Source organism: Gadus macrocephalus, chromosome 7 (genome assembly GCF_031168955.1).
Source record: "Gadus macrocephalus chromosome 7, ASM3116895v1".
Lineage (NCBI taxonomy): Eukaryota > Metazoa > Chordata > Actinopteri > Gadiformes > Gadidae > Gadus > Gadus macrocephalus.
This window is the reverse complement of record NC_082388.1, coordinates 19,174,249-19,200,624: the sequence shown is the minus strand read 5'-3', so window position 1 is coordinate 19,200,624 and position 26,376 is coordinate 19,174,249. Positions and strand designations below refer to the sequence as shown.

The following is a 26,376-nucleotide window of genomic DNA, read 5'->3' as shown; positions in this document are numbered from 1 at the left end:
AAAGATGGAGGTAAAGAAAAATGTGGGGGATCCAAGCTGGTTGGATGTGATAGCTTAGCATAAAAGAGCAGCACTAGCTCAACACGTTTAATAAGCACTTGTGAAAAATCTAAGGCTCCCAGAACATGAATTCCCCATAGAGATTGAACCACTTATATAGCTTGTGCTTCTTATGCTCAAACAAAAGTGGTACAGTAGAATTCCGATGACTTCTCACTATTTCTTTCATTTAGTTAATGATCTGGCAGATAAGCATGCACACACACACACACACACACACACACACACACACACACACACACACACACACACACACACACACACACACACACACACACACACACACACACACACACACACACACACACACACACAATTGTCAATTGTTACGTGACAGATTGACAGACAAGCGTGGCAAGTAGGACCACCCAGCTATCAAGAGTGCTATTGAAACAAGATGTCAGATGCTCATAGTGAAGGCATGCCGCCATGAATTGCACAAATGTTTCAAAGTCAATTGCTGTTAAATGGTAGGTTATATGCAAGAATCATTGGCATGGCAACAGCAGTTGCCAGTGTCTTGTGTCTTTGTTGACAAGTGTTTTGGTTGTTGAGTGAGGTTAGACATCCAACACTGTGGAGTTTAAAGACCATTGTACACACTAATGTGTGTGTGTAGTTCTCCCAAATTCTTCTTCTGCATAAACTGTGAAATGTACAGAAGAATGCTGCTCTATCATTCGATCAGGAGCAGAAGCAGGACTACCAGCTATGACAAAAGAATAACTGTTGTGGGTGGAAGGGCATCTGTTACCCTCGCTGTCAAGTAAGAGTCCAGCTGACTCTAAGAAACACATCTGTCCCTGCCTTCTGTAACACAAACACAACTCTAGCATTTTCCCAATTTAGATTTGCAGTGATAGTAAAAAAGAAAAAAAAAGGCCAATGGTATTCTTCTACGTTCCTCTACGTCGCTTCTTCTAATGCCCTTGTCCAGTAGAATGTGTTGTGTGTTTTCTCTCTCTCAAAGCCCTGTGTGTATCGCATGTGTTTGTGTGTGTTACAGAAATATATACCGGTAGTTAGGTTTTGACAGCAGCAGTAATATACCTGCCTTTAACATCTGGAACATCCTGTGATGTATAATTAGTTATCAATATCACGTACTAATGGATAATAAGTCATTATGTTTCTCGGATGTGTTGAATTATGGACGTTGAATGCAGCTGACTCATTCTCAAGCTTTGAGACGGAGCGGTAACAACGCGACCGCTGTTTAGGGCACCTAGGGGCACGGGCTCATATACACAAATTACATTTTCTAGGACATCTCATCTCTGTGCAGTGATTAGCAACACAAACAGCCCTCCTCAAAAGCCTAGGAAGGAACACTGGCAGGGCTCCAATTCAAACCGAAGCAGCAGCGTCACACAACATGAGCTTGGTAGAACATGTATTGAAAGAAGAGTCGCTCAGTCCTCACATAAGTGCACTTTTTTATAGGCTCAAATTGACAGCAGTTGAAAACAGTGTAGCATGAAAAAAAGCTTGAATATTTTATTGTATCCAAAAGAGAGGCTTTAGATTTTTTCAAATCCGGGTTTAAACCTAGATTGAATCCTTTTCGCCTGTGGTTGCTAGTTTCAGCAGGACATAGTTCATCATGTCCACACTGATATATTAATGGAATGGCTTTTGCATATTGTAGATTGTATTTGTAATTTTGGGAAGGCCTCTACCCGCTCTTTAAGAAAAGACGGAAGAGTCTCCCAATTGGAAAGGACAGATTAACATAATGTGTGTATATGCATATGCCTGCCTTTTCTTTCTGGGTTCATCTGTTCATTTTGTGTCTGTGTGCTTGTATGCATGCGTGTGTTTGTGTGTGTATGGGTTTCTGTGTGTGGGTGTGTCTGTGTGTGTGAATGTGTGTGTGTAATGCTTAGCCAGAGCACTCAGTCCAATTATGGAAGCAGAAAGTCTCTGGGACGCTTTCTCCCACAGCCTATGCTTTGGCCACCAGTAAGTCCGGCTAGGATCAGACCAGGGCTTGGCAATCGCAGACGGATTCAGGCTGGCGGAATACGGGGCCATAATCAGCAATGGTCACCAACAGCCAAGGACATGTCCTGTATTACTGGCGAGAGAGAGAGAGAGGGCAGAGGAGAGGAGAGAGGGAGAGAGAGGGGAGAGGAGAGGAGAGTCGAGAGAGAGAGAGAGAGAGAGACACAAGGGGCAAACAAGGACGACAGCAATTTCATACTGAGCTATCGTGCATCGCAGGGCTGGGGCTGGAGGTTGGAAAGCCAAAGTCTGCCTCGTGGAAGTATGGAGTTCGGATTGGGTTTCTGGTCATATTCCCCAGCAAATCGCGCAGGGATTTGCTGTTAAGGAAGGCCATGCAAGTAATCTTTACAAACATGACATTGGCAATCTTTGGTTTGGGGTTCGGTGTTCACTTTACAATAAGGGATAGTGGTAAGTGTAGCTGTAACCGACTCGATTATGAAATAATTCCTTGTTAAAAAGCAACGAGAGGGCGCCAGAGCTGTACAACGCTTAGGACGATAATGGTATCATCAGATCACAACGTCAATAGAAGCAATCAGATATGTTGTGTGCACTCGCTCAACCCGCCTCCCGGTATCTCTGTATTTCACTCCATCGGAGGCTCGTCCTCCGACCGGGCTGTGTTCTGAATTCCCAGCGACATGGCGGGGCCTCACGTTAACACTTGGCTGTTTGCTCGTTTCCAGTGTTGTCAGCAGCCGCCTGATGGATGGGGGCGCACGCCGCACCGCGGGCCTCCAGTCAGCCACATTGGTATTCACTGAAGAGGAATAAACACTGCAACTGTTGCAGTGTTTATTCCTTGTGAGAGATTCATTATGTGATCTATTATTTATTATATTGTACTTATGTATTATTTAGTCATAAACTAGATATTCATTGGAATGTGTTAACAGGCCTCAGCTTCCATACGCAGCCCGATGTGTTGCTTATTATTATGTTGTTTTTGAGGTATAGTCGTAAATCTGTTATATTGGTTGTTAATTAAAAAAAAATGTGAGTGTTTCTTGAGTAAGTTTGCCATAATTGTGGCGTTGGTGCTACCGTTGACATCCATAAGTATCCATTTATGTTCAGGCCAAACATTTCTTAAATGTATTATTCACTGTAGTCTGTGCCATGCCTATGGTGTTCACGCTGAACGTACATGCTGTTTATTGTGTTTTAATTCGGCACAGTTATTAACATTTATATTGTAACATCTTATAATTGAACTCCAGGAAGCTAATTAGCTAATTAATACTGGGTGATACAGAACTTCAAAAAACAACTAAGCTACTAACACGATGAGATGGTTGTAGGGCTATATTTTCTTATATAATTACCGTTATACTTTAATTTAAGTGGTAGAACCCCTTAAATCCTAGCCAGATGGATAAACATCCCATTTTCTGAACCACTGGCTACGTCGGCCCCATCGTTCAGCACATTCCATCAGCCCCTCACTCCCTGTAATTGTAAAGATCAAGCTGAAAGGCTTTAATTGCCCAGTAAGGGTGGGCTTGTAGGTCTACACAGCCTGGAAAAACCCTAAAAAAAACCAATTATATAACAGACAATATCCATCCAGCCATCCATCCATCCATCTTCATCGTCATCATCGTCATCACATTTCTATTAATAATATCTTCATCAATCTTTTAATTATTACAATGTGAGGATACTTACGGCTGAAGCTCTTCTGGTAAGATATCCAGTGAGGTTTGTCCTATTACATCTGAAGGGGTGACAGGCTGAATGGTGTGGACCTTCAGAAGGGCAGTAGGTCCACTGGGCCGCCTGAAACCATCGCACCATAGCTCCACACAGTCACCAGGAGCTCAACAGCCAGTTCTCTGTCCTCGTCAGTACTCCCACCAGCAAAGACTTCTGAATAACTCTGCAACAGGTTAAATTAATGGGTTTAGTTTTTGTTTCATGATTTTTTAGAACCCATAGATATCAAATAGCGGAACATAATTTACCGGTATATGTTTTATTTGATTCTGCCGAAAGGGGCACCATGCTCTTTCCACTTGTGTTAATCATATTCTGCTTCCCTGTAGAGGCCTGGAGGGAGACAACTGCGAATTGTTTGAACCTTTCGATCAACTGATCTAATTTGGCCAAATGTGTCACTTCATGCTTTACCACGCTGTGTGGCTTTTATTAGATCCAAATAAAAGCCTGCAGTGTAACATGAGCCACTCGTGGTCAACTGATTTAATTGGATTGTAGTCCTGCTTCTAGTCCCTCCATTCTAAAGGAATCTAAGTCCTACCCTTCGTCTCACGGCCCCTCCTTCGCTGATTGGTTGATTCATACCCCTCCCCTATATAGAACCTGGGTATTAAGTGACAAGAGCAGCCAGAGGTGATAGGTTACTGAATAATTATGTAAAGTGAGACCTCAATGCAAATATTCTCATAATTCCCCCGATCAGTATGCATCTCGTGGTAGCTGACCTGCTAGCTAAATGATGGCACTTCAACGCCTGAAACCTGTCCCTTCAGTCCTCTTTTATTTGGACTGATAAGAATGACCAACACCTTGAGGTTCAACCCACAGTGAGCCTCAATGAACACTGCAGTCCCTGCCGGTCTCGCCGGAGGGCCAGGGCCGCTGGGATACCGCTGGACAGACTTTCAGTAGCAGTCAGCAGACATTCCCAGAGAGGTCAACCATGTGACGGGAAAGGAACCCTGGACCCTTCAAATAATGCAGCTCATTTATTGGGTGAAATGCTCATTTTTGGGGATTCCAGTTTGGCGTTGCAACTTTCTTCCGATACTCAGAGTCGTTAAGTATTGAGCACTTGCTCATTGCATGGGCTGTTATCTCTATGATGATAGCGACCATTCACCTAAGCACCTACTATCAGGTTGAAGAATCTGGGAAGATGATAAAAAAATAATTATAGTTTAGTATATTAATTGATAGTAAGTGATTAATTACAGTCATTATAGTACAGAATTATTTTCCATGATATTTATCAGCATCCTCAACCCTTACCGAAGAATAGGGCAGGTTTCACAACGAGGGGACATAGCTAGGGCATTTAAACGCACATCCAGTGAAAACAAAATCACAAAACATAAATGTGATCCAAGAAACAAACACATACAACGAGTGTCCAAACCTAATTCATTAGGAACACAGCATTCCTCTGTGAGGGTTATCGAGATGTTGTGGGTTCTTCTGGGTTAATTAAGATGTGACTAACCCTTGAACCAAGCCTGTCAGTGTAACAGTATCATGCAGAGTTGTGGAGTTATATTTTAGGCGATGCAGGAGTCAGATGCAGCATTCTCATAGGAATGGTCTGCTTTGAATTTCAAATGATGAAGGATGTTCGTTTGGGGCTCTGTGAGCAGAACTAGGTCAAGTCCATCCTACCCTGTTTGAGTTTCTCAACCCACTGTGATCTATTTCCGGCGGTATCGACTCTCCAGCCGGACAGTTGTCGAAGGAGAGAAGTGTCAGGCTTTGCTCTGGCATTGCAATTCATTTTAGTAAAAAAATATTCTTAAACACTAGTTCTTACAATCCCCTCATACAGCTCATTCTACTTGGATTCCCACTGTCTCTAAGGGGTGATTGCACAGTGAATACTTTATTTTTCACACTCTTTGCTCTATTGATCTCAAATTGTATTGTACTGGCTTTTTATGTCTAGCTAAGAGAATTTGAGCGCTAAGCTGATTCGCTTAAGCAATCCTATCTGTATTCTGGGGCTGTTTTGAAGCTATCTTTCTTTTCCCCTTGGGGTAACCTGTGAATGCAGGGATGATTTTGGTTGGGTTTCTTCTAATTAAGACTTTCTCAAGTCATGTTTTAAGGTATCTGCCCTAGGTACCTGGACACACATGGTTCAACATAATTGGTTTTCCTGGCTTTACGGGAAAAAAAGAATAACCAAAAACTATCACTTGGCCTTTCTGTGCTTTACAAATTATTTATTTTGCTCATTAGTGATATTTGGTGTATTTTTATTTAATTGCTATATTTTTAGGGCTGGACCGATTCCATACTTTCAAGCTTCAAATATTTTTTATGTTTTCTGAATTTATATTTGAATATAGCATGCAATAGATGCTATCTGATTATTCGGGCTCAGCACAATTTCTTTCTTATTCATATATTCGATCAATGCATCCATTGACATATTTTCATTGGGCAACAAATCCTTTGGAACATGGTTGACTATTTTAGAAGTGATTCTTTGCTTAAATTGTGGCTAGCGATGTTGATATCAAGCTCTGAGCATGCATACTAGCTAGCTGACAAACTACAGCTGACAGTTTTTAAGAACTTCCAAAACCAAGATTAGTTTTGGGTTCATTATTTCTCTGAAATTTGACTCACACAAACAGGCTCACACATACGAGCATGCACACACACACACACACACACACACACACACACACACACACACACACACACACACACACACACACACACACACACACACACACACACACACACACACACACACACACACACACACACACACACACACACACACACACACACACACAACCAGACACACACACTTGACTAGAAGTCCCAGCCCCTCATGCTTACACTTAAGGTTTAACCGTCCTCCACAGTGCTGCTTCTTCGACTGCCAGTATAATGGGCTGTGCGATAGTGCACAACCTTGTAAATGTGTCAATGTTTTGCTGTTTTGTGTGAAAGTCTCATGTTCCATTGTGGGAGTCACTTTCACAGATTGCTCCACTTGTCCCAGCTTAAGTAGGGCCAAGCATCTAGCAGGAGACTATCTGAGAGCGTGTATAGAAGCCAGGGATACTGGGACAACGTTCAGCGCAACAAAAGAAAGGGCTGGGTAGTTAAGAGACAAACACACCAACAGTGTGTCCATGAAATGCAGTAAAATACTGTTGGTTTTAATCTGCTACGCTCTGAGTCTCTGTGCTAGTATGCGTGGGAAGACTTCTTCAAAGTTTTTTTATCTAGAGAAGTTGTATTTGGATACATGCCATTAAGGAGCAGATAGAGGTTGGACTTCTTGCTCCAGGATATCTTCAGGTTCACAGCCGGCATTGACTTGGTAGGCACACACTGTACACACACTGTACGAACCATTTATACCAGTCGGAAATATGAACGCATTAACACACGTAGACAATTCAGTGACAATAACTCTGCTAAAGAGCAAGACAAAAATTACAGACTTTTTCTCTTTTGCTTTTTGGGAGGAAATTCCAATTTCCTTTATGTATGCTATACCATTGCGATTTGCCTTCAAGTCATTTGTATTAATTATTTTTGTTATATATTTATGAACCTGGTAAAGGCAGTTTCGAATCTATTACCATTGGGTACAGAGATCCAGCCATATAAAGGCAACTCAGATGGTACTGAAATTAACACGAGATTTCGTCCATGCAAACCCTGACAGCAAGGTCTTGTACACCACTGGGTTGGTGCTCAGTCGGTGCACCTCTGTAGTTACACCATGTGACAACCCTCCCCCTCCATCCCATTCTCAAGGGCCTTTCTTTGTAAATGAGCCCAATCCTTATGGGGCAGAGGATAAGCATATAACCTATCCTTCCATCCCCTATGTCTCTCTCTGTCTCTCTCTCTCTCTCTCTCTCTCTCTCTCTCTCTCTCTCTCTTTCTGTCGCTCCCGTATAAACAGTGAAGTCATACCTTCCAAGGGGGCTGTTTTTGCGCCTTCTGCGGTGATGTCACCAGCAGCCAATCAACACATGGTGCCGCTTGAGGGAGTGTGTGTATGTTTGTGTGTGTGTGTGTGTGTGTGTGTGTGTGTGTGTGTGTGTGTGTGTGTGTGTGTGTGTGTGTGTGTGTGTGTGTGTGTGTGTGTGTGTGTGTGTGTGTGTGTGTGTCTCTATTGCTCTTCTGTGTTGGTATCAGTGTGAGGGAGAGAAAGAGAGATCCAGAGCGAAAGAGAGCGAGGGAGAGAGGGAACCAGGGAAAAGCACTTGTGTTCATGCTCAGACCCCATTATTATACTGCTCTCCCAGAAAGCATGAGAGCGCACAAGCACATTACATCATCAATATGCCGCTTTCGATAGAAAGAGAGAAACATACTCGCCACGTATGAAGCAATTATGGTCTGAATATTATGTCCTCGCTCTAGACATGGATTTAGATGTGCCACAGCAGTGAGCCACCATAGCCTACGTGCATCCTTGTTGCAAGGTGACTGTAGATCTAAATAGAGATGTGCCTCTTAATCTCACTTATAGTTTTTTATTAATAACTTGCAGGATTTATGCACAATGGTAGGGCATAAATCATTGAGGTTTCTAAATCTTGTATTGGATTGCAGGAACCAATTTTGCAGAATGAATCTCAATCTACCATACTTTAGTATTACATATTTAAACCTTTAGTTCACCTTTTCTTGCTCCTCCAGCGAAAAACCTTTGGTTGCAGGTGTTGATGAGATACAGTCAGATACTGTTGGGTAGTCAAGTGTAACTGAATAAAGGAGTTGGAAATGTGGAAATCAACTTTTTTTCAAGATCTCCACACCTCAAATACATTACAGATAAGCAAAAACCAAGGTAGTATTTAGGCTTGTGATTAGCATTCACATGACCCATATAGTTTACAATATCGTTTGAAGTTACACGTATGTGGGTTTGCATATTTTGTTCTTTACTTAGTAACATTTCTAGATCCCTTAATGGATCTCGATGTAAATGAATGTCATCAATATTCATATTGGCTTTTATCCTAGTGTGCGGAATGCAATAATATAAGTTCCTGATGTAGCGTTTAAAGATTCTGGCCCCCTTGATCTTCACCCTGCTCCTCACTCAGCCAAGCCTCTCGCAGGCGTTGGCATGCAACGCTTTCATCATCCCCTTTTATACCAAACGGACTTGAGAAAGCCAGTAGGGAGGAGAGGCCCAATTCATGTGGATTCATCCAGAGCCGATCCCATGGAGGCCAAATAAGGAGCGCCCTAAAGTCACCACTTTGAAGTTGATTGGATCACTCAATCAACTAATCACTTGGATTATAACATTTTATTATTCGATTTTTGGACACATCAATGTTTCACCAAATAAGTATGCATCCAGGCACGCCTGATCATTGTTAACCAACACTTGATCCACACCCTTCTCAATGTCCCCGTCACAGGATGGCTGTGGCTGAAGGTCTTTTTATGTACTCTCATCCATGCATGGTTGCCCTGTGTTTGCATGAAAATTCTGACTTCACCGGGAATATAAATAACGTAATGCATTTCATTACAAAATCCCCTTCAAATGTTTGTTTTCAGGTGAATAGTTTGTAGTATCAACTTCCTCCGACAAGTATATTTGGGAGATAGTCTGGAGTAGGCCATGTTTATTCACCCACACCTGTCCACCAACGTTTTTTTGCCAAGACGAGGTCATTGGTACATGGCACATCAGGTGGCTGAACCACTCTGTGATGTGCAGGATGTGTAATATAAAACGCAGCAGTAATTCAAATTGATATAGGGAAGTGACGTGAGCACATAATGCCAAAGTATATCATTACCCTTCCGGACTTAACCTCGAGTCAAGAAGATTTGCTATTTGTTTATTTGCCTTCAAGGCCGCCATGGCTTCGTGATCAGTTACTAGAAATTGTAGGGCCTCACGCAGCAGGCATATCAAATAAACCTGGAGTTTATTAGCCAAGCCTTTATGGATGCTTTAGAATGCTGGGACACGTGAGTGCATATGAGCCATATTGACTTGTAAATGCTACCACACCACATTTCCGGTCATAAAGACCAGCTACACAGTAATTAGCCTGAGATCGATGCTCCCCCCTCCCCCCCCCAACCCAGACCGTGTGTTTCAATGGGGTTTGCTGATCGTTTAATTGACTAGATTCTGAAAAAGCTAAAGGTGTACAAGCAATGGTAAAAAATAGAATTCATCACTGTTACCTTAAGTTGACTGCTTCAGGTGAATGAGCCGACAAAGTGTACCATCAAAGCAGATGCTGATGCCTTCATGAACCCCAAATGCACACATGAGAGCACACACGTTTGTCTGTTGATTCGGTCCCATGTTGACTCATCCAAATGGCGTAGGTACTATATTCTAGGATTTTGTTGGCCAACACTCACACAAATAATACCAAGCAGTGAAGAAATAGCTGAAGCTGCTGAAGATGACACAAGATGTGTTCATTCTCCTCATAGACAGGATGAATCAGTGGAAAAAGCTTCTCAGATCGACAACTATAACCAATACACCACGGACCATAAAAATATCAGAGGGCGACACTTGAGATACTGTGAAATGTTTGGCACTCCTCTCATTCGTTATAAAAGTGATATTTATCCATATTCTTGCAATTCTTAAAATAAAAATAATCATAAAATATAATGATAGCGCCAATTATATATGTAATGATGGCAGACGATGGTATTCAAATGGAGCAGGTAGCGGTGGGACAGCTGGCTTACAGATACCTGTAGGTTAGCTTGCATTGGAGGTGAAGGAACCCAGAACCCTTTCAGCTGTGAGTATGAGCAACAAACCCTAGCGATTTTGACCAAGAAACCCCAATGCCTTCACCCCAGGTGCCCCCCGCGGAGTGCAGGACGAGCCCCAGTTTGTGACGGCGCGCGCGGGCGACATCGTCATCCTGGGATGCGACGTGCCCCACCCCCTCAACGGTCAGCCCTACGTGGTGGAGTGGTTCAAGTATGGAATGCCCATCCCCTTCTTTATCAACTTCCGCTTCTACCCCCCACATGTGGACCCCGAGTACGCTGGTAAGCTCCGTCCTCTTATTCCTTTAACACCCCTGGGGAATGTCAGTGAGGTGTGCAGGGTCGTTTGCTTTTGAAGGGGCATGTGGTGTTTTCTTGTGCTTGGACATGGTGTAAGGGACGGACATTGTGGTTCACATTAAACTGGCACCACGGATACTTTCATCTCTGAATAAAACCCCAACAAGGTTATTGTTGTAGGATCTGAATGCATCGTCGAACCATTAACACCTTTCGTTTTCAGCTTGCCGTCATTGGGGACGTACTTTGACTCCACTTATATTAATCTTTTAGCCTTAAATGCTGAGTTTGGAAGTTGGAAGTGGTATCTCTACAGTTCAAGGATTAGTCTTTGAATGATAGATGTATAGATTTATTTGACTAGAGGTTTGTTCAGTTCGGGTTTTAGTCAACCCCTTAAAGCAGTGGTCTGTATGATTTGGAAGCAGATAAGACTCAAGAGAGCAAGATATTCTAAATAATCCCCAAAAAATCTGCCCTCCCTCCTGCACCTGTGGTTTAGCAATGATAACACTGTGTGCACGCATGTGATTGACAGGCAAGATGGATTCCCCGTAATAATCAGGGAAGAGATGCCCTGAGTGGTCAGAAGTTACCCGGGAGCGGCATTCAATTGTAATGTTCGCATGCAGAGGTAGGCACAATCAGATAGAATAGATATTCTTACAGCATTGCTGTGAGCATTGCACTCACTAATAGCTAAAGGATTGCTTTCAAACAAATTAACCTCAAATTATAGTGCACAAATCGTACCTTCAGGACCTTTAAACAAGCCAGTGCTTTTTTCAGGGCCGATAATATTACCTCTTCCAACACCACAACCACACTTACCCTGTGGTATCATCAATACCCCAGTGTCACTCTCTTTACCTATAATTGTTTATGGTTCATCCGGAACCCATTACTTTGATTTTTTTTTTCAAATTGTTTCCTTTCTTGAACCAATTCTTGCTCTGATGGGACCAAGAACAATGCATACAATTAGGGGCCCGATGTTGTCTTTAAGGTAATGGAATTGACGGATGATGTTTCAGATAACTCTTTGCCAATTTTTTAAGTTATTGTTAGTGTTATTGTGTCAGTGGTTGTGAGTAATACTCATTATTGAGGCTAAAATACCTTTACACTTTATATATGTTTTTCATTCATTTTGCATTCATTTATCTATGTAGCGATAGGTAAAAAACAGTAGATTGGTTTTTCGCTTGTTTCAAGGGTTTCGTGCATGACACATGCTAGTTAAAAGCACAATACAGCTTTAACACAATTAAAAGCCACAGTGCCTTCCCTCCCTAACTATTACTAAAGGGAAAAATTGCTTTTTATCCACGGAATTCCATTTCTAATCAATCACATTATTTTGCATTTTACAATTAGCATCCCATTTAAACATTGACATCTATCAATATATGCCTTAGAGCCAGAGTCTGCATCAGATAAAGGAGTACATATCCATTAACGTGCTCTTTACACCTTTTAGGCCTCCTATAATTCACCATTTTGTCAAGCAAAACACATATTTGCTCTTGTGGGGGTTTATCGTAGATGTTCACTTTTCCTGAGCAAACTGTTGAGGGCCAGAGGACAGGGAATGGCAGCGACAAGAGAAGCAAAGAACAGGTTATGTTAATTACAGATTTCCTAAGAGCTATATTTGCACATGCATTATCATCCATCTTATATTTAGAGTAGAAGACAAGGTGGGTATAGCTTGTCTAACCACTAAATTAATAATATGACAGCCCAATTGCATTAGCTGGTTGTTTGTGTTATATCTATCATGGATCTCTGACGTTCATTGGAATTTAGCTCATTGTCGCATTTAAATTTAATTCAGTTAAAACCTTGAAATTAAGATATTAATCCAATAAAATCCAATCCAGTGTTCTCAGCTGGTAATACACAGGAAGGTGACAAGAATGATGTTTATGTTATAAGAGAAACGATAAATACAGTTGTCTTCCTCAAATCTATATGAACTAGCAACAATATGAGCCATTTCCTCACTTTATTATAGCTATGAAAGCCAATCAATTCCCCCCCACACATGCATATGCAGTGTTTTTTGGACACCATTAAAAGCTTAAAGCTTAATTAATTTTCAATGCTACAAAGTACAGCTAACCTCAACAATACTGTGCACACTAGAAAGAAGGTATTGTGTCACATGACCTTTTTAAAGCTGTACTGCAGATTGGAATCCTGCGTCCAGCTTCTACGCAACAGTTCTACGTCATCATCATTGTAGCATACACAGAGGTCGAGATCCAGGGCAGCTTGGATGAACTCTCATAAAGACTTGCATTGTGATCCCTTTAGATTAGGAGGATATCTGGAACAAGTGATTTCCGGGATGACCATTTCGGCAGTTGGCGTTCACAAAGCAAACTGTCAGACTCTGAAACATGTTTGCCCTTGGTCTCTGTAAGTCATTGTCCCTTTTGTGAGATCGCAACTTAACAAAAACAGAGGGGCTCAGAGATACTGGAAAGAGAATTATGCAGGGTCAATGTGGAAGGGGCAGGTCTGTGGTGGGTTCAAGGGGTTAGCTTGGCCCTTCAAGGAAGCAACGCAAGGGGGTTTCCGGACCAATTACGTCCTTGTGGAACCTACTTTCATGATCCACAAGGGCCTGACGTGCGCCTCCCAAAAATTGTAACCTTGCGTCGAGGTAACGCAGCAGAAAGGGCTGTGATTGGTCCGCTCACTAAAACCCGACGCAGAAACAAAACAGGTCACGACTGTGTCGAATCGACTGTACGATCATTGCGTTGCGTCAACGTGGAACTATTACTAAGCCATATATTGAATTAGTGGGTGCCCCGGTTTGGTCCGGTCCTCCTATGGAAACTCCTTCCCAGAACTAAAAATGGTGACATTTAAAAGGAGCGACCTCTCAGACATCTGCTACAGCTTATAAATCTGCAACCTCCCTTTTCTGTCTAACCTTCAAGGATTATCATTTCATTATAAATTTGGTTCCAGGCATAGAGCCGAACCTAACCTGCCCCAAAAAGACGGTCATTTATCTGAAACGAAACATGATTGAGAACACACTGCTTTTTCTCTGAAAAGCATTCGACAGATCTTTTATCCGTCCGCCGTCACATTGAGCACAACCGCCTGGTTTGGTTCCATGAGCAACATCCACCTCTACCCCCTCACAACAAGATCATCCGCATGAGTAGAAACTCATTGGACTGGAGCAAGAATCACTCAGTGGCGTTCACATTAGACGGAAAAGGGTGAAAGGGTCACACATTAGCCTCAGACACAACACACCCTGTACCACTATTACAGACACCTCCCCTCAGGACTCGCATATCGGTCACTCCCTCTCAAAAAGTGTGCCATATCGAGTTTTGTCCGGCCACCCGGTCAGACTGCTGTAGTCAGTTATTTTCGAAATGTTTTAACCATTCAGGGGGCCGTTGTACTGCATTTCTCACTAGGTTTTTAACGTGCGCTTGTGGTCTATGGAGTTGTATATTGTCTCACATGTCTTAATACATTTCAACCATGGACGTTGCAGTGCATTGTATTTGCTTGTAAATACTGTTGCAAACAAATGACACAAAGAAGAATTGTACTTGCTTTGGTGAAACATCATCACTAATAAATAGATACAGTGTCAGCACTTAAAGCACCTTGACACCCCTTTCAATCCTCCTTCATCCTGGGCCACTCTTGCCATGACATCTTCGTTTGTGTCAATCATGAAGAGTGGGCGTCTGTCAAGGCGCTGTAATTGGGGGACAACGGGGAGTTGATGGAAGAGACGCGCAGACGTGAAAGCTGACTGAATAGATTTTTTTAGTGGACGAACAGCTGGACTTGTTCCTTAATTAGCTGAGTGAGGAACGTCCTGCTGGCTGCGGGTTATCTGCCTCCCTGGGCTGTCGCTTCCCTCCACGTACGATTGTGTTGCTACTTCATTTTACTCTGTTCAAACAGAGCAAAGTTAAACACTATCAGATGAGGCTAGGGGGTAGTTATATCCGGCCTCTCGGAAAAGACAATGAACCCCAGAAAGAAAAGGCCATGCGTGAGCGGAGAGAAAATAAATCTTTCAACTGAATGGGCATTTGCCATCTAGAAAGATGAGCTGCTTCAAAGATTGGTTCGTGAATAAGAAATGAAAAAAACATAAATCTGCCCAAGCTTAATTTAGCAACCTTGCATCTGAATATGAAATATGCTGTTCATTACCTTTGTCCATGCAGGGTTGTGTTGCATATTGTATCATCATTACCATCATTTTATTTTAGTCATTTCTCAGTGGTAAAAACTCCCAGTATTTCCTATTTGATAACATTCCTGTCCCCTTGGATATGGGTCAGAATATAGTGGACAGTACCTGCAGATGACACTGTCCATGTGCAGGAGATCCCCTGTGAGAGCTTTATTATGTGCATCCAGACTCACAACCTGCGTTCAGACCTCAAGTGTGGCCTATGCAGGTCCCTACATGGTCTAATCCAAGACTTTCCTCTTGGGCCAGTGAATACATTCTTGTTAGTGTCTATGGGCCTTGCGGTGTGACAGTAGACAGTTTATCATCTAGTCCCCCCCGAAAGAAAGTGTGTGTGGGAGTGTGTGTAGGGGGGAGGGAATCCCTGGAGCATTAAAATGTGTCTGAAAGTCAACGTTGCTGCTCCATTATGTGTATTTAAAAGTTGAAATGAGAAATTGCTCTTCCGGGCTTAATAGCAGTGTGGGATGTAGTCTCTGATCCACAGAGTGGGATGGTACACAAAATAAAGGATCAAATTGGTCCTTATACCTGATGAAATGGCAACTCCATGTGTTTATTTTTCTGGAACTCGTTGAACAGTACGACGGAATACTTTGCCACATTATTTCACCCTGTCCTCATTTAGTTTGACGCTTGATGACAACCATCCCCGGTGTCTGAAATTGTCTCTTCCTGAGCATTCTTTTTTTAACTGAGAAAACATTTCGTGGCTTTGCTATTCTATACTAGGCAACATTTTTGTACTGACTAGTACCGTCTTGTACTGACTACTTAGAGCGCATATAATGGTTGTGGTTTCCCGTTCTGCAGGTCCAATGTATACATCACATTGTGGTGCTATATACACATTGCAGAATTATTTCCTAAACAACAGCATAATATATAAGTATAATGTAATAAGTAATATAAGTAGAATGAAGACAATGGAAGTTTTTTGGTGGGACTCAATGCTCAAACATCAATCGAGGCTCCCAATGTCGATAATTAAAAAACTTAATTGTATTTTTATCTTTTTCTTTTTATCACAGCTACAATCTATTTGTTGTTATGCAACGCGCACAAACAGACAAAGAAATAATAGCTTGAACGTGACGTTGCTCAGCAAGTTGAATCGCAAATCTTTGAAGCCTTGAGACCTAATTTCCATGGCACACTGGATCCTCCACTGCTTGCTGTCGCTCGGACACACAGTGTTATAACAAAATGATAAGACGGAAGCCCGTCATTTATTTGAGAGTGGGGTTTTCCACTACAGTCCAGTTGCATTTTACATTGTGATTCTACTACAATCCACCAGCCACTGCATTTACCTATAGTGCACTCACCTTCAACTGGCACCTTCCACGGCACCCCTTATAATAACTATTGTTATAGTCCGACCCTATAGGGTTCGAACCAGAAACCCCAGGAGTTCAGGAGAAACCCATTAACCAATTAACCACCTGACAGCCAATCAAGATTTGTGTGTTATGAACAGTTATATTGTTCTCATGGCTTCTGGAGTGACATTTTATTGCACCCATGTTTACACATAACAGTTTTATTTACCCAAAGTAGCATGCAAGGGGTTTAGATAAATCAGGACTATTCCCTAAGTGGAGAGGATAGAAGGACTAATAAGGGATAGTCAGGCTTTGATAATGCCAACGTTTTATCGTTGAGCGGGTGTTTGCTGCCAGAAAGCCCTTTGTCTCGTCCATATTGCCAGATACCATCTGCTACAATCCGGGTGCCAGATTGCCCCGGGGGCAACAGCACCTTATGCTTTGGAAAATGCTACTCCTTAATTCCTGTAGTCCTAGTCAATTTCAAAATATTGATCCCTCTCGATGGAAGGTGACCCCGATGGGCTCTGTGATGTTGTTGTGTTGGTCACTGTTGTACCGCCTCACAGGAAGTAATGACCTTCCTTGGCACAGGTCTAAATGGAAAACATCACTCACATCATGGTAGGGGACAGCAGGATGTGGCAGGCAGGGCTTGAGTGGCAGGTTTTCTTGTGGAGAGGTGTCATTTATTTTCTCTGCAATATCCTGAGCCGTTCTTATTACTTAATAATTCTCTCAATTCTGCCTTATTGCCTGACGAATGCTAACTTTTTGATGAAGAATCTTATCGAAAAACTGATTAAAATGTGTTGCCTTATTGATATCAGTCATGCTAATGTCAGCGAATATTTAATCTCATGTTAACTAACACCTGCTGTTCGCGAAACATATCAGCAATCTATTGGTAGAAACATGCAATCCCCATTCTCCATGCCCCACAAAAAAGAAATCCAATTTTAGTGCAGAACTTTTGGGTGCAAATTCCTTTCCCTTGCATTGTCAGCAATATGTCACCCAGAGTTTTGAACAAACTTCATCCTCAAGTACACAGCTCTGTTCAGGTTGAGGGGGAGTTAAACCTAAACCTAAACCTCTTTTGTCGTCGTCCAAGTTACACACAGGTTTTGCACTACATACCTTGTCCAGATGGTGAGAGTAATTTTACATTTGTGAATGTGTTGAAAATTATAGATTTATTGATTAATCGTTGTGCCTCTCTCTCTCCATCCCCCTCCTCTCCCTCTCTCTTCTTTTTCTCACAATTTCTCTCTCTTTCTTCACATGATTTATCGACTTCCTTTTCCTTTCCTTTCCTTTCCTTTCCTTCCTTTGATTCTATCTATCCATTCAACCTCCTTCACTCCCTCTCTCTCTTCCTCTCTCTCTCTCTCTCTCTCTCTCTCTCTCTCTCTCTCTCTCTCTCTCTCTCTCTCTCTCTCTCTCTCTCTCTCTCTCACCCCATCTCCTTCTCAAACTCTTTCTCTCAACCCAACTCGCTCTCTCTCACCCCCACTCTCTCACCCCCACTCTCTCTCTCTCTCCCCCACTCTCTCTCTCTCGCGACAGGCCGAGCCAGTCTGCAGGGCAAGTCTTCCCTGCGGATAGAGAATGTGCGCTCCGACGACCAGGGCTGGTACGAGTGCAAGGTGCTGATGCTCGAGCAGCATTATGACACCTTCAACAACGGCAGCTGGGTGCATCTAACCGTCAACGGTAAGTACCCTGCACCCAGCACCCCGCCTTGTCATATGCAGTGTCTGAAACCATACGGGGTGTCTGGAAAAATATATGTGACTAATAAACGGTCGATGAAAAACCAAAAGGTGTGCAAGTAATCGTGGTGTGTTTTAAAAATGAAGACCAAATACACCCTGTTCTGACACCAGCCAATGCCTCCAAGATCTAACTTCCAGCAACGCTCAGAATCTTCGTGGAGCGAAACTGCTTCTATTTTAGAACTGCACCCCGAGCGGCGGGCAGTAATGTTCGGTGTTCACTCAACGATGGGTAATTAGTAGTACGTTTTTGAACATTGCACACATTCTTCAATGTTTTGCTGTGCTTACCTGGCGTATTTCACAACAGCCAGAGGACATTATGTTTCTAATAGTATTTACTGCATAGTAAATACTCTATATGCTTTGGAAGCCTTTTGCTAACCTTCCCAAGGGCCACTGACATTCAAGTCCACAAGTAGTGGATAAATACTAATTGTGGCATTTTCTGTCAGAAATTACCCAGGAAACGGGGCTCTGAGATCCATATTAGTCATCCCTTATGGTATGTGCATAAGCTAACAGTCAGTGGGATGCAATGTTCTGTACACTCACAAAACTTAGCATCTCAAGGAACGCCCACAGCCACATATGCGGCAGTATGCACTTTCACACGCACAGTCAACTCAGCCTGCTGTTGAAGCGTTTATATCGCCACTTCAAACAAACACACACGCTGCACACATAGACAAGCACTTCGAGGGAGTCTGGTTGTCCTGACACAGGTTGGTACACTGGTTGCCATGGTAAACTACACACTAGACTACGCCAACCCCCTTGTGGCCCCACAGCACATGAGGTAATATCCATCAGTGGTGTTTGACTGGATAGCCTGCTCTCAGCTCCCAACTTTGGTCTGTACATGATGAGGCCTCAATGTAGTGATGGGATTGTTTTGTTAGATATAGTGGTGTGGCCTGGTTTGTAGTCATTTTCCTTTAGATGTGTCTAAAGGAAACATGTTAGGTAATATTACTCACTGTGAAGGTTTTATCCTGGGATAGACATGCTCCTCTTTGTATTAAAAGCCAAAGATAGAGATGGTGACCTCTGTTCTTTTAGTAAAAGGGGATCCTGAAATGTTTTGTTCTGTTATGCTGCGTATGAATCCATCTAATTGGATGGGCCAGAAGGCTTCAAACCAATCCAACAATAAGCAGATCAGGGTTATAATCCATTCATTAATGGAACGTGAAACAGCTTCCTACTCTTCTTAATTTTCCAACTTTAGACAAACTCAGAGCTTGTTAAAAGATGACTTCTGTATTTTTCAACCTGGACCAAATATCCGTAATGATACAGGCCCTGCAATCTAATAATAGGATCCTCCAGTGGCGAAAACAAGCACTTTTAGAGGATGCAAATGGTAACATTGTAGCCTGTTTCACGAGTGCAATGGCTGCAACGCTCTCACGCAATGCCGAACCCATTAAAATTTTTTTTGCCCGCATTAGTCACTTAAACCATGGCAAAATAGGGTTGAAAAAATCTGTATGTAATCGTTGAAACAGCTTGTGATGAATAAGTTGTGGGAGGGCGTGCTACGTTATGCTGTGAACCAAACGAGTCATCAATTCCATGAGGGTGGGTTAACTTCTGTCGCTATAAAATGCTGCAAACAAATAGCTATCAAGAATCTAAAATATGAAAATGAAACAAAGTTTTGTGGCGCGTAGTTGGCGCTCAGGGAACACGACATGTTCTTTGCGACCGCTGAGTATGTAACATTACCCGCCCCAAAATGATGAACAAACGATCCACGAGTCAAGATGTTCCCACGGTTGCAGTGTGACACGGCAGCTTCTCCTTAAGCACCGCAACGGTTCCATTTTTTTTTTCTCCTTTCCAAACATTTTAAGATGCTTTCAGAACTTTGTGTGCCGACCCAGTTCTCCCTCAGAGAGCAGGGCCCGCCTAGACAAGAGGAGATGTGAAGGAAGCAGGGTTCACAACTCACAGGGGGCTAAGTCTTTTTTCCTGCGCTTTAAAAATAGACCCAACCACCTCCGTGATCCCCATGCTGCTGGATGATGCGCCAGAGCCACAGACCTGCTGTGAACAAAATACCCCAAAGAACTGCTGGTCTCTACTCGATTTTGCATTTGTTGTCCATTTTCATTCAGTGTGATTTTCCCTGTAATGAATTCCTTTCGTTAGTTCTCTCTTTTTACTGTGTCTATCTGTCTATCTATCTTTATATATAAATAAATGTATGTCTTTCTGTCTTTCTGTATCTATGTGTTTGTCTTTCCCGCTCTCTATCTCTCTGTCTCTCTCTCTCTGTCTCTCTCTCATTATGACTCTCTCTCTCTCTCTCTCTCTCTCTCTCCCTTTCTCTCTCTCTATTTCTCTGTCTGTCTGTCTGTCTGTCTGTCTGTCTGTCTGTCTGTCTGTCTGTCTGTCTGTCTGTCTGTCTGTCTGTCTGTCTGTCTGTCTGTCTGTCTGTCTGTCTGTCTCTGTCTGTGTGTGTCTCTTGGCTGCAGGTTAGGGTCTCTAAAGGGATAAAAAAGGTCTCTGGCTCGTTCTGCGTCACGGTCAGAAAACAGATTTATACATGACCACTGGCAACTGCTTATCCCACATAGGATTAGACAGCTCAGAGTTGAGTCCCCGAATGTCCCGTTATGCTGTGAAGGACATTATCATCACCTCTGAATGCGACGAACAAGATTACATTTTTTCATGTCTTTATTATTTACTTATTTTCAAAGTCGATTTTTATTTGTCTCCTGCACTGAGCCAGCTGAAAGTAATTGTTTGGTTGTCTTTGTGCCGATCTAGTGCCAGTCTGTCCCCAGTGCCTTGTGCAGAGCTAGATCGACTTGTTACATGGGCGCTCTAGTCTACTAGAACCCTGCAGTTAGGCCCAAACTACTTCTACTTTTATTTTAAAATATGAAAAATACAAATATCATCCAATTAACTGTTAACGTCTTTCATTCATAATTCTCTCTATGATTTCATTAAAAGCACTAGAAAGACATAATTCATAGTATTAGAATTATTCTGATCGCCTTATACATCTGTAGGACAGGGATTTTGTTTAATTTAATGTGTTCTGGCCTGGGACTTAAAAGCTTTTTCGTTTCCTTAATTACGGATGTACACTAGTAGTGCCACTGTATACCCCACTGAGATAAGAGACAGAACTCATCCTTTTGGTGAGCAGATGAATACTTCTTGTACGGGGTACTAGCTGTAGTGAAGAAAGAAAAGGACGCCTTTTCCCACAGAAGATCAAACAGGATGCAGGATAAAAGAGAAGAAGATGTTTCCATCCATGCTCTTAGTTTACAATCTGCATGACAGTCCTCTCACTCACACATTCACTCACTCAAGGAGTGAGGTAACATTTAACAGCTGTAATCAAACTCGTAAATATGTAGGATAATGATACACATGCGGCACAATATTGGTAAAAGTAGCTATTGTTGCCATAAATAGGACTTAACCTATTGATGACCTGAGTACTGTAAAAACCAAAAACAATCGCCATTAAAATACGGATCATACAGGTTAATCAAACAACATCCTGCATTAAAAATGATATCGAACATTGTCTTATGCTCTGCTTGTAGGGTCAAAGTTCAATAGAACTTAGATGTGCCTCCTTTAATTGATTCGACATGACAAGCATAGTTAGATACTTATTCATACTCAGGTGCGTTAACAGGACCGGAAGAAAAGCACAAAAGCAAATGTAGCACAAAGCTTATCTGCTGTATATAGATCTTTCTCACCGGCGTCTAAATGAGTATGTAACGACGAACCGAAAGCCTAATTTCGTCTCTCCATCCTCCCAGATCTCTATTTCATGCGTGGGGATCAAATGGATTTGACAGCTAAAAGGAGTGACAAAGAGATGAGTCGGAATAATAAAACGGAAAACAGAGGCGTGTTTATTTGATGTCATGGGTTGGCTCTGTGTAATTTTGAGGCCTTAGGAAGTAAGGCCCCATTCTCGATTTGAATGACTAAGACTCTGACATTTAATGAACCAGAAACAAAACAACATTGAAAATAATATGAATATTTGATGCAGGGACAAGCCGCAATTTTCTACGTCCTCCAATTTATCAGAATGTTCCATGGCCGTCAAATTTGAATCATAACAAAAAACAAACAACACTCATTACAAATAAAAACCGAAAAAGCCTATTACGGTACTAACAACGATTTGCCGTCCAGCATGCAGAAAGCTCTATGCTGAAGGGTTTGACTATGTTTGTGCAATTGCAATTGCGCTCGCTGTCAAACCTAATTAGACAGTTCTCCTTGTAAAGACAACACTGAAATGACTAACCAGAAAGACAAACATAACGATTCCATGAAAAGGGTAAAAGGATGTGTTATTGGGTGTGTTGCCTCTAAAGATTATCGCGTGCATAATGGTGATTCGTTTTCATTTCAACGTTTTTCTGTATAAGATACATCCTCAAGTCGTTACACGTTACAATTGCATTTTGATTTAATGATGCCGTGTGTGACTCTAATTTGAGAGGGAGTCACTCACAATGAGATTAGGTCAGGGGAGAATCCGAGGGGTTGCTTTCAAGAAGAATCACAAGGCTTGTGATTCAATGTGTAAACACACTGTATATCGACGTTGCCCAATGCACATGGAGGTGTGAATGAATTGGGATGGTTCACCTCCATCTCCTGTTTAGCATCTGCAAATGTGGTCCACTGTTGACGATTATGATTATGATGATTTCATATAGTGCTTTTCTAGGCAATTTCTAGGTTTATAACAGTGCTGTTAGTGAGTTCATATGTGTGTGTGTGTGTCTGTGTGTGTGTGTGTGTGTGTGTGTGTGTGTGTGTGTGTGTGTGTGTGTGTGTGTGTGTGTGGGATGGGGGGGTCATCTTCTTCCATCAGTGTGTAGCTCCCACCTGGGTGATGCCAGTTTGCACCAGAACGCTCGCCACACACTGGGATTATTTTCATTGGATTAAAAATCGGAGTAAAAGCCTGGGGGTTTCTGTTTGTTCACTACTAACAACCACTGAAAGAGCAGTCGCATCAAACTGTGTTTGTGGATTTTTCAACTTGTACTAAACTAAGTGAACTCAGGGAGATGTGATATCTTGCTTCCCGTTCGAACCTTAAATCATTCAGTTAACACATTCTCTGGAAGGAATATTCACACAAAAGACGATCAAAGCTTCACTTCATATAAATGGAATCATATCACACTTGAATCTCTTTACCGACCTCATCTCTGTGGTCTGTGTGGTGCCCTGGCCCGTAATCAGTGTGAGTGTTGAATTAGCAGTATGGTCTATGGCTTATGACTGTAGATAGAACGACACGATAGCATTTGAGAGGCTATCGGATTAGTACATGTAAGCAGATCAGCCATGGTCCTAAGGTGATTATACAGGGAAAATATATCCCCCAAAAAAATAAATCTGGAATTATGCACAGAGGAAATCCGTTGAACTTCTGACAATCATAACCGTATGGGCTTGTCCGCTGTGGTGTCGACATGTAGGTTTGCATTGTGGCATGTTGGGCAGAAGCTAAAACGGATTGAGCACTTTGCAACAGTGTTTTGAAAAGTGCTATATAAATGAAGTTTATTATTATTATTATTATTATTGACTAAAACGAACAGATCAATGTCGATTTGGTTAGCAATATGTAGCAGCTCTGTATTATCATGGCTCAATATATTCTAAGGCACAAAATGATTCTTCTGTAAAAAATGATTCTTCTGTCTTTTTTTTGTGTAACATAAAAATTACAAATTTAGAGGAATAATGAAACGTTTCTTAACGGTTTATTATCTACTGGCACGGATTAAACCCATGTTAGTGGACTAGCCAAACATGCATCAGTTAGATAAATAAAGACATCACCTAAACTCACATTAAATATGCATTACAACAAATCAATTCAGGATAGAAAATCATTATGCACAATCTCTCGTCTCTGACTCTTTTGGAAGGAACATTTAATTACATATTCTACATCCACGTTTTTTTCCGTTTAGCCTTAGCTTAATTAAAGAGTTAACTTCAGCTAAACAAAATCAATAATAGACCTCCATTTGAAAAAAACATGTATATTACCTTATGTTGAACAAGCACTCTGAAACCTTTCCACTGAGTATTCTATCTATAAATAAAAGTATATATATTTATATGTAGTTTTTACTTTCAGTATCAAAATAGAAATCGTTGACAACAGGCTGCTTGGAGTTCTTTTTCCACTTTATCCAGTTGTACAAGTTAACGTATTTAACCATATTCACATTTTCTCATACAGATGTTGGGGGTGCACCTGCATACCTGAATGTTGATTTACAAATGGTTTTTAAATAATTTGTTGGAGCATTATTCCTAATGCTATAGAGCCGATCATTTGAATCCCAGAGGTAATAAATCACGGATAAACCTATCCGTGTTTTATATCAAGTGTCCAACACCAACAACATAGATAATCATAGCTTTTTATCTTGTCCACATGCTTCTGCTTCATGACACAAAACCCCAAAGCATACATACGACACATTGATTTCTTTGTCTTCCCTGCGTCCTCCCCGTCCCTCAGCTCCGCCCACCTTCACGGAGACGCCCCCGCAGTATGTGGAGGCCAAGGAAGGGGGCAGCATCACCCTGACCTGCACGGCCTTTGGGAACCCAAAGCCTTCCGTGGGCTGGCTGCGCGAGGGCAACCTGCTGGTCAACAGTGCCAAGTACAAGGTGGGACAGCTGCTGCTTTCCAATTACAACTGCCATCCTACGCTGACCTCTGCCCTTTCACGGGCTATTGTGTTCTGTACTTGACCGTACTTTGTGACCTAAGACTTTAGATGGTATGGATTTGAGTGTTTGTGTGAGTGTGTGTGTGTGTGTGTGTGTGTGTGTGTGTGTGTGTGTGTGTGTGTGTGTGTGTGTGTGTGTGTGTGTGTGTGTGTGTGTGTGCGTGTGTTTTAAAGCTGCCACCTTTACCGAGATTAAGTGTTGTTAGCCGGATGCATTGTGTGCCGGTGTGTATTTTTGTGGGTCTGTTGGTTGAGGGTGAATAATGAAATGTTACACACAAATGTTTGTGTGTGTGTGTTTGTGTTTGTCTGTGGGGTGGGGGCGGCGCGGGGGGGGCAGCTGCATGTTTGTGTGTGTGTGTGTGTGTGTGTGTGTGTGTGTGTGTGTGTGTGTGTGTGTGTGTGTGTGTGTGTGTCTAAGGGAGGAAGGAAATGCTGTCTCTGATAAAAAATGGTTTTACTTGCTCCCCAATAAGGCTAAAATTATCAAGTAAAGGACATCTTTAAGAATTCAGTTTAGTCATTGACTTCATCAATTACTGTTGAGTTTGATTTCCCCTATATAGTGTAACCTTTCCACATGGAAAATATGGTTCAAAATGTTTTATACTGCATGACAAAATGCGACAAAATGGGTTATTTTTTAAATAGCTTTTAATAACAAAGATGTAGCTCCTAATCCCATAGTATAAATATCATGATACTTTCGAATGTTAACCATGAATTTTACTTGTTACTGCAGCACTAGTGGGGGGGGGAGGGGGGGTACATTAGACCCTTCTCTTTCACTCCTTACAAGTAGCTTTAAAAATATATAAGGTTGCCATCTTTCTTTCATAATTTTTCCTCACAGTACGTTCAAGTCAACTTTCCATTCCAACCTTTTCTCTTTTTAATGTCTCTCAAACCATTTGTTCCTCTTTCTCGTGTTATCTCAAACCGCTCCCCTACTAGAGGTTCCGTTACATGTACCGGCTGTATCGTTAAATATTAATTTCAAATATAGATCTGAATTGAACAAACATTTTCCGTCTTCTCCATCCCTCCCACTTCACTGTTCTAACATGTTTAAGTTTTCCCGTCATTTGAAACACAAGGGACCATGCTGAAAGCAAGCTCCTATGAGCTTTGCTCTTCCTCATTTTTAATTAAGGGGGTAGGGGAAATTAATAAACACAGAGGAGCGCATTGCAGTAGCAGAAAAAAAAAAGAATTACAGTAGAGATGCTTAGATCTACTGCCTCTTGTTGCCTGCTCCATGCCGAAATATAAGCCATACTCAGACCCTGGATCAATTATTCAAATGACTTTATTCCAAAAGAGTTATGCATCTAAATTGGACTCGCCATTGTTTGAGACTATAGCGCTCTCTCTATGTCTCTCTTCCCCTCTCTCTCTCTCTCTCTCTCTCTCTC

The 26,376-nt window shown here is 42.0% G+C and overlaps 1 protein-coding gene across 1 annotated transcript in view; it reads left to right on the top strand.

The window, feature by feature from the left end:
• The window catches only part of LOC132461778 (protein turtle homolog B-like), an 84,967-nt gene that overhangs the window by 11,321 nt on the left and 47,270 nt on the right, over positions 1–26,376 (top strand). Inside the window, 3 exon segments of the mRNA XM_060057178.1 lie at positions 10,621–10,815; positions 17,983–18,129; positions 24,748–24,899. Coding sequence (XP_059913161.1) covers positions 10,621–10,815; positions 17,983–18,129; positions 24,748–24,899 — 494 coding nt within the window.